The sequence below is a fragment of the Eubalaena glacialis genome, chromosome 18, assembly GCF_028564815.1.
Source record: "Eubalaena glacialis isolate mEubGla1 chromosome 18, mEubGla1.1.hap2.+ XY, whole genome shotgun sequence".
NCBI classification, from domain to species: Eukaryota; Metazoa; Chordata; class Mammalia; order Artiodactyla; family Balaenidae; genus Eubalaena; species Eubalaena glacialis.
Window position 1 is genome coordinate 28,126,784 of NC_083733.1, and position 16,441 is coordinate 28,143,224.

The 16,441-nt window shown below is 54.2% G+C and overlaps 1 protein-coding gene across 1 annotated transcript; it reads right to left on the bottom strand.

The window, feature by feature from the left end:
• Positions 1-2,363: 2,363 nt before the first annotated feature.
• On the bottom strand, positions 2,364-13,615 carry CX3CL1 (C-X3-C motif chemokine ligand 1). The gene is made up of 3 exons (XM_061173663.1): positions 13,369-13,615; positions 7,422-7,542; positions 2,364-5,468 (listed from the first exon to the last, which is right to left on the bottom strand). The coding sequence occupies exons 1-3, from the start codon at positions 13,436-13,438 to the stop codon at positions 4,388-4,390; spliced, it is 1,272 nt and encodes a 423-aa protein (XP_061029646.1). The 5' UTR covers positions 13,439-13,615; the 3' UTR covers positions 2,364-4,387.
• Between the last annotated feature and the right edge of the window lie 2,826 nt (positions 13,616-16,441).

Consider the following 16,441-nt stretch of genomic DNA (forward strand, 5'->3'; position numbering starts at 1 on the left):
AGCTTAGGGAAAAAATTATGCAAACTACAAATTATTTTTATCTGCTTGCTGACACTATAACATGTCTTCATCTTACTTTACCGAAAACCAGGAAGACTGCTTTTCTTTATACACATCCTATAATTCTATAGTCTTGTTTGGGTAACCAATGACAAAAGTGAATAGAAATAGGATGTTTCGAACCCTTTGGAAACATCTATCTCATGATCGTAGATTCTAATTTACCAAGAGCTCACTATGGGCACGTCATTTTTCTAAGTGTTCAGCAAGGATTATCTTATGACATCTTCCCCTACAAGGAGAGTTGTTATTATTCCTATTCTACAGAGGAGAAAATCAAAGCCCGGAAAGGTTAAGCAACTTGCCTAAAGTCATACAGCCAAAGATCACCATGTTACATTACACTCCTGTATGGCTAAAAAACAAGAGGCTCATTATAAATAATTCTGTTCTGTCCTCTGGGGGCAACAGATCCCTTGAAGGTAAGAGAGGGGCATCTCTTCCAAAACATTCCCTGCTTTGGAATTCTCCTAGGTTCAGAGGCATCACCACCACCAGCCGATTTGGTGAGATTAATAAGATCCTGCATGGGTCTGGCCGTTGAAGTTTGCGGTCATCTGGGGAAAGCCAGCCTAGCACTAGATCTTTACTTTAATCCCAGCGGCTGAAACATTATTTATCCAGGAAAGCACATGACTGAGAAGAAGTAAATGGGGCACGGGTGGTCTCCTGAGCTATTAGTCGCACAGGGGCAGCAGGGCGTGTACACACACACACACACACACACACACACACACACTAACGTGGCTCCCAGATGCCTATTATTCAGCCTCGTGCTGGAAATTCCCAGCCATTTGTGTCTGTGTTTTTCTGCCTGGCCTCACCCTTTTGGGGAATGTACAGAGAACAAAGGAGAGGGAAAGGGGAATAACAACAAAGGGCAGAGGGTGAGAAGAATGCAGGTGGCTACCACCCAAAGGACCCTGCAAACCTGGGAGGGGTGGGGGTGGGCTGGCCTGGTGCGGAGGGCTCTAAAACTTTGGCTAGGAGCCAAATCCCCTAATTTGGAAGGCAGGGCAGGTGGGGAGGGGGAGAGGAGGGGAGGATGGGGGAAGGGGCAACGGCTTGAAGGTACAGATTCCCAGCTCTCCCACCCCTGCAGTCTGAATTCAGCGGGGCTTAAGTGGGGCTTGGGAGTCTGTACTTTTGAAAATCTGTGGCTCACGCTTTCAGAAATAGTGATTAAGACTGAAGTCCTGGAGAAAGACTTCAGGTCATATTCCAGCTCTGCTGCTTACAAGCTGTGTGACCTTGGGCAAGTCATGTACGCTTTGAAAGCCTTACTCTCATCATTTGTAAGATGGGAGCCCTTGTACGTAAAGAACCTAGTATATTGCCTGGCACATGGTAAACATTAAATAAACAATGGCTATTTTAATAATAATAATATTATTATTATTATATCTCAGAGCCCTGATCGCTCTATGCAAGATTTCAGAGGCCTCCAAATCTCTGTCAAACTCTGCACTAATTGTGGGGAATCGCTTCAGCTAAAGTTTAGCTCTGTAACTGAAAGAGAAAATAAAACACAAACACCCAGCATCCCTAGGGAAGTGCTCTGGACTGAGGGAGAATAATATTTCCCTACTCTCCATCCTCTTCTGGCACATGAAGAGTTTAACCTTATCTGAGAATGTGATGAAAAGACAGGAACAAGCATTTTCATTTCAAAGCCTCCGTTGGTGTCTCATGTTGCTGAAAGGGTGGTATTCGGGGAGAGGTTGGGGGGCTGTGACTTTGCCTCCAAGCTCCTTCCTGGGGGTGGGAATGGGCAGAAGCAGGAGGGACTGGACTTGGGGTGGAACAGGAGAGCTACTGCGCACTGCTAAGGGCAGTACTAGAATTTGCAGGGTCTTCCCTGGTGGTCCAGTGGTTAAGACTCCACGCTTCCATTGCAGATGCCACGCAGGCCACAGCCAAAAAAAATAAATAAATAAGAATTTGCAGCTGGCGCAGAGGCAGCAATCTCAGATTCTTGCAGGAACCTCAAACCCAAATGTCTATGGGGCTTGGCAGGTAGTAAAATGAGGGAAGCAATGTGTAAGAAAAATTATGTGCCCATCATATTCTGTCTTTCCTTGTCCTACTTTTGATGAAGACTTGGGCTCAGAGAAAAATATCCTTAATATAAGAAAAACAAGAGAACGGTGATGATAAATGGCAACTGACATGGCCACAGGACCACTGGACCGCCAGGGAAGTCCCGCTTTCCCAGAGAGTCTTGGCTTCTCCTTTGTTCCATCCTCCCGGAGGCTCTGGTGCTGAGCCTGCCCTAGGAAAAGCAACTTTATTTGATTCACAAGACTTTTCAATTTTATTAGTAAAATACAAAATGGCACAGACATTGGTGATAGTGTTGGAAAAGCAAAATGATCAACCGACTCCTTCTAAAGTCCTCCCCAAATTGTCTTTGTCCCTGTCCTGCTTGGGGGAACTCACAAAATCCGTGCAAGGGGGACACGCTGTCCCCAGCTGCTTTCTCACAGAGGGGAGCCCCTTCACGGGTGCCCGTCCCTTGAAGGCTCCCAGGCAAGAGGAGCCCCAAAAAGTGCATTCAGATCCGCCGTCTTCCTCTCTGAGCTGTCAGAGTGCCGCCAACCTGAGCCAGGCTCAAACATCCTGTGCCATGACCTGCAGGGGAGCGCAGGAGAGCCAGGCGGGCAGGGAAACACAGCTTCCCTCTCTCTGGGGACCGGAGCCCTGGGTGCTTCCTCTCAGCATCTGTCTACAAAGGAGCATGTCACCTGTACCTGGGGGAAGCCTAGCCCATGGGACACCCCTCTGGTGGAGGGCAAAGAACACCTTCAGAGACGATCAGAGGGAGGTGGGGAGCTGCCGCCAGGGGCCTGAGAGGTGAGGCCTGCAGGTCCGGCTCTGACTGCGGGGTGCTGGCCAGCCCAGTGAGCCTTTGGCCCCATCCAGGCCTGCCCGAGTCTTCAGTGCCAAAAAGAGAACCTCTGACTTCATGCCCACAACTTCCCCTCCCCTGCCGGTCCCTCCCCACAAGACAGAGTCCCTTTCAGAAGTAAACACGGGAACCTCAGCTGTCCCTGGTGGATTCTGATCTCATGGAAATTCCTGGCCCTGCCTGCGGGGGGTGAAGGTGAGGGGAGAAGATCTCAGAGTGCAGAGGACAGTGTCTTCAGGGCACGAGAGGTGTAAGAGGAACCCAGGCCGCAGGAAAGAAAGAGAAAATGCCTGACTCGGGTCCCTAACGAAGGAGCGAAGGAGCGTGGCTACTGCCTGCAGCTGCTCCCTGGCTCCTTCCTCGGAGCCTGCAGGCCTCCCCTCATCCTTCAGCCTGTCACTCGTCACTTCGTCTCAAAGCCAGCAGGGGCAGAGGGGGGGCCTTCAAAGTTGGTCTCTGCGTCTCAAGCGCCCACGGTGCTGACAACGGGGCAGGACCTCCAGGTCACAGCGTCCATGGACGTGCCGGTCTCATCGATTGGCAGAGACCATCTCTTCTGATGAAGGTTGAGAGGCTGCACCCAGGGTCTGCAGAAAGGGGTCTCTAGATCAACTAGTGATGCCTGCCAGGGGTACAGGCTATTGCCGCATATTTGCCGTCCCTCTCCCCTTTCACAGATGGGAAACCAGAGGTATGAATGCCTTGATGGATTGGTGGTGGGTCTTGGACTAGACCCCCAACCTTCACGCTCATAGTCAATGTTCCTTCACAGCACAGACGGGGCAAGGCAGCGGATGGGAATCAAAGCCACCGGATAACTTCATTTCCCATTCTCATGATGCCTACCTGAGGGCAGATCCTTCGCTGGGATCAGTCCCAGGAAACACCACACTAGCCTCATGCAAGAAAAGACAGGTCCCCGGCTGGGACATGGGGTCTATACAGGGGGCAGGGGAGCTAGCACCGCAGGTGGCCGGGGTGACTGGCAACCACAGCGGGACCAAGAGACACGATGAGGTCTGAGGGAGTGGGGAGAAGGGGCCTGGCCTGAGGCTCGTTTGTAAGAAGGGATGACTGTGGTACCCGCAGGGGTATGGGTCAGAGGGGCTGGGCGTTCAATAAATAATTGTTCACTGGGGCTGGCACGGTATCTAAGGGACCCTCTAACCAGCCAACAGCAGAGGGGAGTTTTCTGACTTGGGACATTGGAGTGAGTTGTGGAGGCCACCCCCTCTGTCCGCAGTGGGTCAAGGATGGTCAAGGGCGGCCTCCAGGAGCTGGGGGCAGTTCCACCCAGAGGGTCCCACCTCCTTGCTCCAGTCATCCCAGCTTGGGCCAGACCCTTGGGTGAGGGTGAGTGTGAGGATGGGGGACCCCAGGCAGCTGAGTTGAACAACTGGATGCAGGCAGGTGGGCAGCTCACACTGGCACCAGGACGTACGAGTTACTGCCACAGCTCCGGGGAACGTAGCGAAGCCCCTCCACCATGTCTCCTGCCATCTTGCGGGGGCAGCCCTGAAGGCTCTGATAGGCAAACATGGCCACCCCCAGGCAGAAGAGGAGACCGAGGAAGGCCAACAGCCCCACTGCCTGCCTTCGGGTGGCTGCCTGGGAGTCGGGGATGGGAGTGATGAGGACACCCAGCCTCTGGGGGTCCATGGTGGCGTGAATGGGCTCCTTGACCTTGGGGGTCCAGCTGCCAGAGGCCAATGGATCCGTGCTGGGGGCCGCTTCAGAGGATACAGGGACCACGAAGACATCGGACACGCTGCCGGGCCCCATGAAAGCATCCGTGTGAGCTGAAGTGGGACCCATTTCTTTGGACCCTAGAGAGTTCTCTGGCGTGGGGTGCTGTCCCTTGATCCACCCAGGTTGGCCTTCGGGCCCAGTGTTGTCCTCTGGGACTGTGTGTGAAATAGTGGGGGCCTGGGTGGAGGGGGCCTGGGTGGAGGGGGCCTGGGTGGGGAGGGCCTGGGTGGAGGGGGTCTGGGTGGAGGGGGTCTGGGTGGAGGGGGCCTGGGTGGAGGGGGTCTGGGTGGAGGGGGCCTGGGTGGAGGGGGCCTCAGAGGCTTTCCCCTCAGCCTCGAGGTCTGCCCCAGGTTGGTAGGCGGTAGAACTCTGCCAAGACGTGGTGGTGGTGACGGCAGCCTTGTTGAAAAGCTCAGTTCTCTCGGGCCCTCCATCCAGAGTCTTTGAAGTGGAGGGGGACCTGGTCCCCCTGGAATCAGCCACTTCTGGTGGCAGCTCTGGGGAAGTCCCGAAGGCCCTCTGTGCCTCCGGGCTACTGCTTTCGCTTGTGAATTTGGTCTCTGAGGCCTCAGACCAGTCCATGCCCCTGGTGGCTGGGCTGGTCCTGGGCTCACCCACGCCGATTTGCTTCTCGAATGTGCCGCCATTTGGAGCCAGAGCAGCAGCCTTGCGGTCTAGATGCTCCATGGCTTTCTGGACCCATTTCTCCTGTGGGTCAGCACAGAATAATTTTTCCTTCATGGTCTTCAGGCTGCAAGGAAGGAAGACAAGGGACCCAGTGATGCCCAGATGCCATGCAGAGTAGGGGTATCATGCACATGCGCTGCAGGTGAGCAGACCCGGCTAGAAATCCTGCCCCCACCACTTACTAGCTGTGAGCTATGAGTTCTTAGCTGGGGCAGCTCAGCTTACGGAACTTCCGCGTTCTCACCTGAGAACGGGAAAGAGAGCCCCACCTTCCGCGGGGTGACCAACCATCCCAGAAAAACTGGGACTGAGGGCGTTCTCAAGATGCGGGTCTTTTTGTGAAAATTCCAGCAAACTGGGACAAGTTGGTCACCCTACTTCTGTGTTATTGTAGAAGATGAAAATGATGTAAAGCCCCTGGTTCAGAGTAGGAGATCAGTAAAATAATAACAATGTTAATAATAATGTCATTAACATGAAGGTGGGGGCTATGGGCTACAAGTTTTCTGATTGGGAGAAGATGTCACCAGTGTTCTCTGCCACCAGGTGTAAGACTGGCAAGCTTGGTGGTAGGGCCTCCTCGCTCTGGAAAGGACTCGATGTCATAACGTCCTCTTCCTCCTCTCCCTCAGTTGCAGGCTGCCCTCTGGACCTCTACCCTCCTCTCCTAGTGTGTATCCTCAGACTGAAAGGGCCCCTAGGGAGCTCCAACCCTATATATGGTGGCCCTGCTGGGACCCTGAGTGCCATCCAAATCTTGAGCTTCCTTTGAAGCTGCGTGTGGCTGGTTTACTACCGAGACCACAGCTCAGAGCTGGCGGGGACCCTTGCTCCACGCCATGACCTGTGCTAGGCATTTTGCCTGGTTAAACTTCACACCCATCCTGTAAGATGGCTACCACGTGCACCCCCATTTTACAGATGAGAAAACCAAGGCTCAGAGAGGTAATGTAAATGTGCCTGGCTCCAGTATGCTAGGAAGCCAGAGAGGTCCAGAAAGCAAGCGTGACCCTGTAGGCCCCACAGGTGCAGTGCTGCCCTAGTGCCATCATCCCCTCTCTGGAGCGTCCCACTTCCCCTTCGCCTACAAAATAGAAGCAAATACGTGGGGGAGTCTGGGGGAAGCGAATCTTGACAGGTGAGCAGAGAGGTCAGGCAGTAGCACACTTGCTCCTCTTAGTAACAATCAGCGGGAGGAAGTACATCTTCCTTTAGCTGAGCCCCTACTTCGAAGGCCCACTGGCCATTTCCTGTTGCCAGGACTCAGTGTCTGGTTGAGTCTGGCTGAGGCCACTTTAAGACCCAAAGGTCAGTCCTGGGGAAAGGCCTCAGGGCTGGGCGATTGGCAGTACCCAAGAAGGACCCCAGAGGAGCAAGCAGCCAAGATGGCCAGGGATCCCAACAGCCAGAGGGGAAGCTGGCTTGGCTTGACCCCTCCCCAAGGTCTCAGAGGGATTCTATTTCCCCATCTGTCCAATGGCGATAATAACCTTGGCCTCTCCTATTGCCAGCAGCTTCCGGGCACCCTGCCAAGCACTTTAGTTTCATTATCTCCTTTCAGCTTCCCCAAACTACCCATTTTACAGATAAGGAAACTAAAGTGCAGAGGGTAGGCAACATGACCAGGGCCACCCAGTCTGTAAGTGGTGAAGCCAGGATTTGCACCAGATCTGTTGGCGTCTGGAGCCTGCACATTCAGAGCACCATGTTTTCATCCCCCATGAAATCCAGCAGGTTCGAGGGCTGCATAAACACCCTTTGGCCCAGAAGGAATCATCAGCCTCGGCGGCATCTCCAGGCCACGGCCGTTCAGGAAGCCACAGCTCACCTTTGCCCTGTGGCACAGATATTAAGATTGGCGAGGAGGCCAGCAGGTCAGGAGCAAGAGGAGCATTTGCAGAGGCACTGGGCCAGGAGCCCAGCTTTGGGTGACAGGATATGGACATGGATTAGCGGAGGCCAGGGAACCATCCCCGGGGCCTGAAAGGAATTCAGAGGCCAAGAGGGCAGTACCTACATGATGGCACGTTTGCCGCATGATTCTTGATTTCGTTGGTAGTGAACTAGACGAGCCACGGGGATCTCCGAGGTCATTTTGCTGCACGTGATGTTACACTTCTTCACACCAAGGTGCTGTCCTGAGCCCACAGAGGCCCCCAGTCAGCAGGACTGTCCATGGGCATCTGGCTTCCCAGCCCCACGCCAGCTTGTCCCCGCCGCGAACCCCCCAAACCAGAACCGATGCCCCACACCCTTGACCTCAGCCCCCTGTCCCGGGCCAAACCTCTCTATGCCTCAGTTTCCCCACCTGTAAAATAGAGACAGCAATAGAACCTACCTCAGAGGGTTGCTGTAAGGTGATGAAAATGAATTCTTACTTATAAAGCTCTTATTGCCTGGCACATTGTGTTTAATTTTAAAAATTAAGTCGCTATAGTTGGTTCACCCAGGGGAGAGGAGTGTGAGACTGTCAAGGATCTGCCTGAGGTCACACAGCCAGCAAGTGATGGAACAGGGTCTCCTGCCAGGCCTGGCTCCCGGCCCTTCTGGGCCCAGGACGCTGCCCTTGCCCCCACCATGCTTTTACTCCAGTAAGTCACCTGCTCAACTATCGCCCTCTCCCATCAATATCCCATCCATCCCTCTCCGCCTGATCCATATTCATGGATTTCCACAACCTCTGGGACACACCCAGACCTCGGTCCATCCACACCCCACGTGTATACCCTATGACACACACGTACACTCATAGCAACAAACACAATGACACATATATATATGCCCCCCCCAAAACACATAAAGGCATACATGCAACCAGGCACACATAGCGGATAATATAATTTTTTAAATATATAAGTACAACCACCTTCTAAGGAGTGTGCTGAGTAGGTGATCCTTTGTTCTGCCATTAAGAGCCAGGATGATTTTGGAAGCAGTTTCTTGAGAGGAACGCAATGGGCCATTTGGATTCCCGGGGCAAGCTGGCGGAGCAGGAGTAAGGAGGAGGAATGTAGATGCGTTGTACATGGAGTGGGGACAGAGTGAGATGGGCGGGGGCCTGCAGATGGCTGCGTCCCACGTGGAGCCAGACAGCAACGCCAGGACAGAATGACGGTGACGCAACAGATAGTTGAGAACCCACACATTTTATATAAACATTCGAAGTGGTTTGCATTGCATTTCCACCTTCCCCTAAAATCTCCAGCAAAATTTACTCTGTTTGCTGTAAGCTGTAGAGGGGTATGCAAAAAATGAGGAAGAACCTGAGTGTAAGATCTGGGTCAAGGTTATATGCGGCCGAAGCATGACCTCAGAGGGTTTTGCAAAAATCTAGAGGCCGGGACTTCCAGGGCAGTGGAGCTGAGGGAACAAACTTATTTAGCTCTGCAGAGCTAGGGAGGCCCCAGGTGACCCCCCCGGGTTCCACCAAAACACACAGAGCTCACACACAAATACTTATGTGTGTGGACACGCAAACCAAACACGCTCCGCCTTCCCACAGGCGTGCACACACACCTTCTAGAATCTGCCACCCCTTCTCTCATCATTTCCCCTGCCTCGGCCCACCCTGCTTTGTGGGAAAGGGGGTGCAGGGCTTGCAGGGTGGGGCTGGGCCATTAGGGGGCAGCACTAGTAGCTCCCGAGGTGGTCGGGGGGCTCCTTGCAGCTGGTCCCTGAGTCACCGGTAGCCCTTTCTCTCTGAGGAACCAGGATGTGAAAGAAGCTTTATCACCCTCCTTCTCCCACAACGGGACCTCAGAATGACTCAGCTGCAGCCTCCCCAGGTCCTGTTGAGTAGAGCCAGGAGCCGGCCCCTGGACTGGTGTGGCAGGTGACTTCCAGAGGAATCCCCAGAAGAATGGTGCCCCCGGATGACCTGGAGCCGGGAGAGGCTGTCCAGCGGGCAAGAGGGATAAGCTCGGGCAGGTCAATTTGCTCTTCTGACTTGCTTCCACTGCCCACCTCCAGGGCTTAAAGAGCCACAGAGGCGGCCTGTCCTAAAGTCTCCACCCTCCGCCGTGGTGCCTGAATGGCCCTGACCAGGCTCTGTTCTTGGTTCTGCTTGAGAAGGTTGTGTAACTAACTGGGGTGTCTTTTCTTCTCAGAACGGAAGTTTTCTTTTCTGTAACTGGAGATAATGCCTCCACCAGCCAGTCATCTATTACCTGTCATATGAGTGTCAGGAGGACAGGCACCTTGTATGTCTTGGTGTCACAGTGTTTCCCAGCATCCAGCATAAGGTGGATATAAATATTCATTGAAGGAAATAATGTCTCAATCTACTTATCCCTTCACGTACCTCCCCATCCATCTATCCATCCATCCATTTATCTGCCACCCCCTTGTCAATCCCCTACCCGTTCCCTGCCACCCACCTGTCTACCTCCCATCCATCCCTACTCACCCTGGTCCATCAATCTATCCGTGCCCCACTCACCCACCTATCACCCGTCCATCCCCTACGCATCCTACACCCCCTTCATCTACCCACCCCTCCATCTCTCACCAGCCCACTCACACATCCTTCATTATCCATCCATTCATCCATCCATTTCCTGATTCAGACAACACTTGTCTGAATTACTTTTGAGTATCTACAAAGACCCAGACCCTCTTGTCCTTAACCCTGAGCTCCTTCTCCCGAAGGTGCTGGTGCTGAGCTTGGAGAGAGCACCTCAATCCCAATAAATGCTATCAGATCGCCATGTCTACTCAGTCAACCAACAAATGCCGACCTGGCTCTTGCCAGGCCCTGTGAGGAGTAGAGGGATGAACAAGGCCCATCTCTGCCCTCAGAAGTCTCCCAGCCTGATGGACAGCTAAGACATAACCACAAAGTATCAGAGCTTTTCTTAGTAGAACACCTACTCTGTTTTGGACCTTATGCTCAGCACACACACACATCTGCTCTCATTAATTCCTGCAAAAGGATGATTTTTATCCCCATTCTAAAGATGCAGAAGCTGAGAATCAGAGAGTTTTAATGACTTGCCCAGAGCCACACAGCTGCTTAGTGGCAGATCTGGTTTTCCTCCCAGCCCCTAGACATCCACTGTTCTAGGCTGCCTTAAACACCAGGTAAAAACACCATGTTCCAGAACAGACCCCAAATTGTGCCAGGGTTTACAGGAGGGAGAGACCACTTCCAACTGCAAGTGATCAGGAGACGTTTCTTAGAGGAGGTGTACGTTAGGCTGGACCTCAAGGACTGTTTGGAGGATTACAGGCAGGAAAAGATGGGAATATTCCGGGTCTCTGGGTATTTGGGTGGTAGAGAAGGCTTGAGCCACTGCTCAGCTGTGTGTCCTGGACGAGTGACTGAGGTTCTCTGAGCCTCCATCCCCTTACCTGTAAAATGGACGTGATAATACCTGCTGTGCAGGATGGTTATGAGAATGAAGCTTTAAAAATATCTGGACCCTTAGAGCAGGGTTTTCTCAACAGCAGACACCACTGACATCTTGGACCACATAATTCTTTGCTATGGAGGCTGTTCTGTGTCCCGTAGGACATTGGGCATCATCCCTGGCCTCTCCGTACTAGGTGCCTGAGCTCCCCCCAACCAAAATGCAACAACCAAAACTGTGTCCAGAAATCGCCAAATGTCCCCTTGGGGGCCGAATCCCGCACTGAGGAGCGCTGCCCTGGAGACACCCATGTGTCTCCCTCAATGCCCCCTTCTTCCCTGACCCTCTACTTAAAATCTCAACACCTTCCCCACCACCCCCGACTCCCTGCTTTTTTAAATCACAGCGCTTTTTTCCTTCTCACAGACCAAATCTGTTTATTTTGAGGATTGTCTGTCTTCTCCAGTTGATGCTCAGCACGCTGAGGGCTGGGATCTCTGGCAGTTTTATTCACTGATGTGGCCCCAGCACCTAGAATTGTGCCTGACACATAGTAGATGCTCAGCCAGTGAATGAATTAACAAAATGCACAAGGAGGCACTTTGTGACATATAAAATCCTAACCAACGGAGACATAGAGGAATTTTAATTTAAGTTCGACTTGGGCCTGGACCTGACCCTCTGGATTTATCCTCCCCTGCCTTCCCCCCACCCACACCCTAACCAGGGGGGCAGACGACAGCAGCTTAATTCAGGGTTTTTTTTGCTCTCTTTCTTGTTGGAGCTTGAGTGGGAGTGAATGCGTCAGTGCTTGGGGAGAAAAATTCACTGCTCTGACTTGTATCTGCAGGTTTGTTATATAAAGCAGAGGAGCCTCTTGCCTGACACAGCCCTGCAAACCCACATTTGGGAACTGACGCAGCCACCCTGCACCAGCCAGGGCAGTAGCCACGAAGTCCCCAGCCCCCTTCCGGGCCTCTCTGGCTTGTGGACCACTCGCTAGTCCTGCAGGGGTTCCCGGGGGCTCTCTCAGAGCCACAAATGTCAGTGTGGTTAAGGACTTCCAAGATGAGCCCGGCCCAATGCCCAGTCTTAAAGGAGGAGAAACTGAGGCTCGGAAAGGTTGAAATAATGTGAGTATCTCCCAGCAAAACCAGTGACCAAGATTAGGGCGGGAACCTGATGATTCTGAAGCCTCGGGCTGCTGGATAGAGCATCCAGAGTCCCCCCAGGATCCCCTCTCCATCCTAACATAGAAGACCTCCACCCCCAGCTTAGAATAAGTAATCCCTCCTCCTCCCACTTTCAAAGCGTCCTCATAGGCATTAGAGCCTCACCACATGGAGGCAATAGCTATCTTTAAAGGTGCGGCAGCTGGGACCAAAGAAGGCAAGACCCCACTCAGGGTCAGGGCTATGGAAAAACAGCCTCCATCGGAGTCCACGTCTTCCGGTACTCACTATCCCCAACACCTCGGAGTTCAGTGTTCTAGCCCAGGAAGCAGGAAGGCCAGTGGCACGAGGCCCACCCCACCCCACCCACCTGCTCTCTGCCCCACTGGTGGGCTTTCCCCAAACAGAGGGACTCGGGGGACAGTTTGCTCCACGGAGGTGCTCTGGAAGCTGGAGACTGGTTTTCATTTCCCCAGCCTGGCTGTGTGCCCTAAGGCAGCCTCCCACCCTCTCTGAGCCCCAACCTGCCGGATGGTCCGGGTATTCCCTGAGGATGGGGCTGACTCAAACGGTTCTTGAAGGCAGCGTGATCCACAGAGGTGGTGAACATGCATCCACACTCTCTCCTGCACCCACTCTTACCCTCTCCTGCCCTACTTGCTGGCTGTGCATCCTCAGGCCAGTTTCTAAACCTCTTTGGGCCTCCATCTTACTCTTGTCGGGTGGGATGGATACATCATGCCCTATCAGGTCCCAGGCTCCAGAAAGCAAGTGACTGGAGGTGCAAACATTTCTAAGCTATGCTTGTAGGAGAAAGGCAGTATCATGGGGGAGACACAGGCAGAGGGACTGGGGGCTACAGGCCAGAGCAACAGTGATGAGTCCAATTCATGAGCTGCAGTGACCTTGACCTCCACTGGTCCTGGGCCCCCTACTCCTGGGAAGGACTTGAAATCAGGGCAGGAGAAAGTCCCAGTGTGGCTTAGCCCAGGGCCAAGCTGAGACTCAGGAGTCAGGGCTGAGGGTTACATATTAACCCCGGGCAGGGAGACCAGCCCACAGTCTGCCAGGGCTCCCACCCCAGGGCCCACCAAGAGCATCCTCGGGCTTCCCACAGCCCCACCTCCTGGCACCCCTCCACACCCAGCATCTTGTGCTGCCCGCACCACCTCTCTGTGCTGCCACGCGGTCGCCACCTTGCTCACTGGGCCGGGCAGGGACAGTCTCTGGAGACGGTAAATCTTTCCAGCCGGAGGGGCAGTCCTGAGTCCGGGACCGCCACCAGGGAGATGCCCAGCCCCCTCCAGCATATCAGTCAGGAAGGGGCTGCCACGGATCTCAGCCTTACGCGGGCAGGGTCCGGGGGCCCTCATGGAGCCCTGAGGGGCAGAAGTGGGGCTGGGGGCTCCCCAACCCCGCTCATGCCTGAGTCCACCCCACTCACCAGCCAGCAGCACGATCAGATGGCAGAGGGCAGCCAGGCGGAGCAGCCACGAGAGAGGTGGAAGGGCCATGGTCGGGGGTGTCCGGGGGCGCCGGGGCAGACGTGGGGGCCCTCGTCGGGGCTCGGCGCTGTCCCCTCGCTGCCTGAGCTCTGCCGCGGTTTATAATGGGGCTCCACTGCCTCTGCCTCTGCCTCCGCCTCGCTCGCCCCCGCAGGCAGCAGGCAGGCGGTGGGAGGGGAGAGGAAGGGAGCGTGTGCAGCGACTGAATTCCTTAGGATGTTGCCAAGGAGCTGAGGCGCTCCCAGGCTCTGGGTGAGGGCTCCTGGGGGGGGTAATGGGCTGGCTTCTCATACGGGGACCCGCCTGGGAGGCTGGACAAAGCCTGCTAGGGTTCAAAGGGCCTCCTCTCCTCCCATCTGCTGGGGCCACCTTCCTACAGGGAACTGGCACACGCCCTAGGGTCCGACCTGGGGCCCTAGCTCCTAAGTGGGCAGTAAACCAAAGGACAGAAGACTAGAGAATGCTGGCTGCAGGCAAGCCAGGAGGACACAGGGCCCGTCAGTCTGGGTCTGACGAAGTCTCCTTTGGTCTGGGAGGTAGCTCTCCCACGCCAGGAAGGACCTCCAGCCCTTACCTCTTAAAGCCCCAACACCTGGGGGACCTTGTTCATCGAAGTATCCTCCGAGCCCAGCATGCAGCCTGGCAAACAGTAGGGGCTCCGTACAGCAAATGCCTGCTGAAAGAATGATCCAGCCCAACTTCATAGGGACAAATGGGCAAACTGAAGCCCAGAGAGGGGGCAGAATCATGCCAGGTCATAGAGGTCATCAGAGCAGAGAACCCACCTCCCGCTGCCACAGAGAAGAGTAGGTGTGAACAGGGCGTGGGCAGTTCAGGCAGGACACAGACAAGAGCCCCGGCCTCCCTGCTTCCAGCCCCCCGACCTGTCCTTTCCTCATTTGCACCCGCTCCCATTGCTGGCTCTGGCCCTCCGTGAGCCCATGGGAAAAACACGGCTGCCAGCCTCACCCCTGGTAACTCAGGGCCTCTCAGTTGGTCCTTAACTCGGCAGCATGCTTGAAAAAGTCCGGCCCCTCACGGGGCCTCAGTTCTCCATCTGTACAAGGAGGAAGTTGGACTTATCCACTGAGGAGGGAGCTGCACAGCTCTGACTTTCTAGGTTCTCTCTTTGTTAGAGGTGGTGACAACAGGACCAGGCATGATCGGCCATCAGCTCCCACCAAACTGGTATAAGTGCTTGCTGGTATAAATGGGTGCAGCACAGCTGCTTTCATGGCTGCTTTCCCTGCAGGCAGTGGCAATAATGCCCAAGACTCTGGAAGAGTCTAACAGGAGCCTAGCTCAGTCTGGGACAGGAGTTGACTGTGAACCCACTCCCATCTAGGCAAGTCTGGGCTGCCAGCCAGAGCAAAACCAGTTCGTTAGGCACTGTTGCAGGCTACGGAGCCAGTTGGTCTAGGCTGGGCTGGGTGGAGGGGTCACAGCTCCCAAGGCCAGGGTACCTCTCTCTCACCCAAGCACGGTAAAGCTGCCTAGGGTGTGGAGCTAAGAGCCTGGACCCTCCTTGACAGGGAGGAGCATCCCTGGCACTGGCCAGTGTCCACTCAGGCTCAGAGAATCTGTCGCAGCCCATGCAGATACGAAGCTAGTAACCTTCACATCCCTCGGTGTATAGCTGTTGAGGCCCAGAGGGGGACAAGAAGTGAAACAAACTGAGGTCCAAGGCTTTCTGTTCTGCCCAAGTAGGAGCAGATGAAGAAAAGGGGGAGGAGGAAGAGGAGGAAGAAGAGACAGAGGAGGGGGAGGGCCGGGGTAGGGGACAAGTGGGAGGAGGAAGGGGGGAGAAATAGGGAGGAGGGAAGGGGGAGAGGGGAGAGGCAAGAGGCAAGTCCTGGGAAGCCCCACACTTCATAAAGGACAAGACCCGGGTTGGGCCAGGTATTTGGGGGTAAAGACCCTTGTTCCCTTGGCCCCGGACTATGCTCCAAAGGATTTAGAAAGCAACGGCTTTGGGATCAGATGATCCTGGCTCTGCCACTATCTCTGTGTGATCTTGGGAGGCTTCCCTGCCTCTCTGAGTTCACACTTACTCTGAGATAGGCACTGTTTTAAGTGCTTTGTATGACTAATTCAGGAAAGCATGACAACAAACCCAGGTGTAAGCAAAATATCATTATCGTGGTCCATTTTATGGATGGGGAAACTGAGGCATGCAGAAGTTAAGGAATTTTCTGAGGATCACCAGCCAGGAAGTGGGGGAGCCTGGATTTGCCCCAGCCAGCTGGCTCTGGAGTCTGAGCTCCGGATCACCAGACTACACCACCTCCCTCCATCCCCACTTCGTGGAATGCTGTGAGAATTGAGTTTGTGCCCTTAAGGTGCCGGTTCAGAGCCTGGCACGAAACAGGTGCCAAAACACAGATATAACACTGCTTTTCTTTGTTCAGCCCTTGGGAACATCCCCTATCTTCTACTGGCCCAGCTTTCCCTCCCATAAAATTGGAATGGTCACCCCACCTATCTCATCAGGGTGCTAAGAACTAACTGAGTTTAGATTCAACTCAGACACAGGAGCCAGGCTTTTAGGTTGGTGGGACCTGAAGACAAACATGACTCTGCCGCTTATGAGGGGTATCACTTTGGGCAAGTGACTTAACCTCTCTGAGCCTCAGCTTCCCCTTCTGTAAAATGGGATGCTAAAGCCACCTCATCAAATCACTCCCTGGGGGAGTTCATAAAACTAAGAACTTTCAGAGTGCCTGGCACACAGAAACCATTGGTGTTTGTTATTCAGCCCTGATGTGTGCCTGGCACTGTGGTGGGACAGTGTTGGTGGGGGAGCATAGGCAAATAAGCCAAAGTCTTTGCCCCAAGGAGCCCCAGCTCACTGGGAGGGAGAAGATGCAAGTCCTACCAGAGATTCGAAGGCTGCAGGTCTTAGGGAGGGAGAGAAGCCTTTGTTCTTGTCTGGGAATCAAGGAAGGCAGGAATGAGAGACGATATTTCAATCAGAAGATGGACAGAGGGACTTCCCTGGTGGCACAGTGGTTG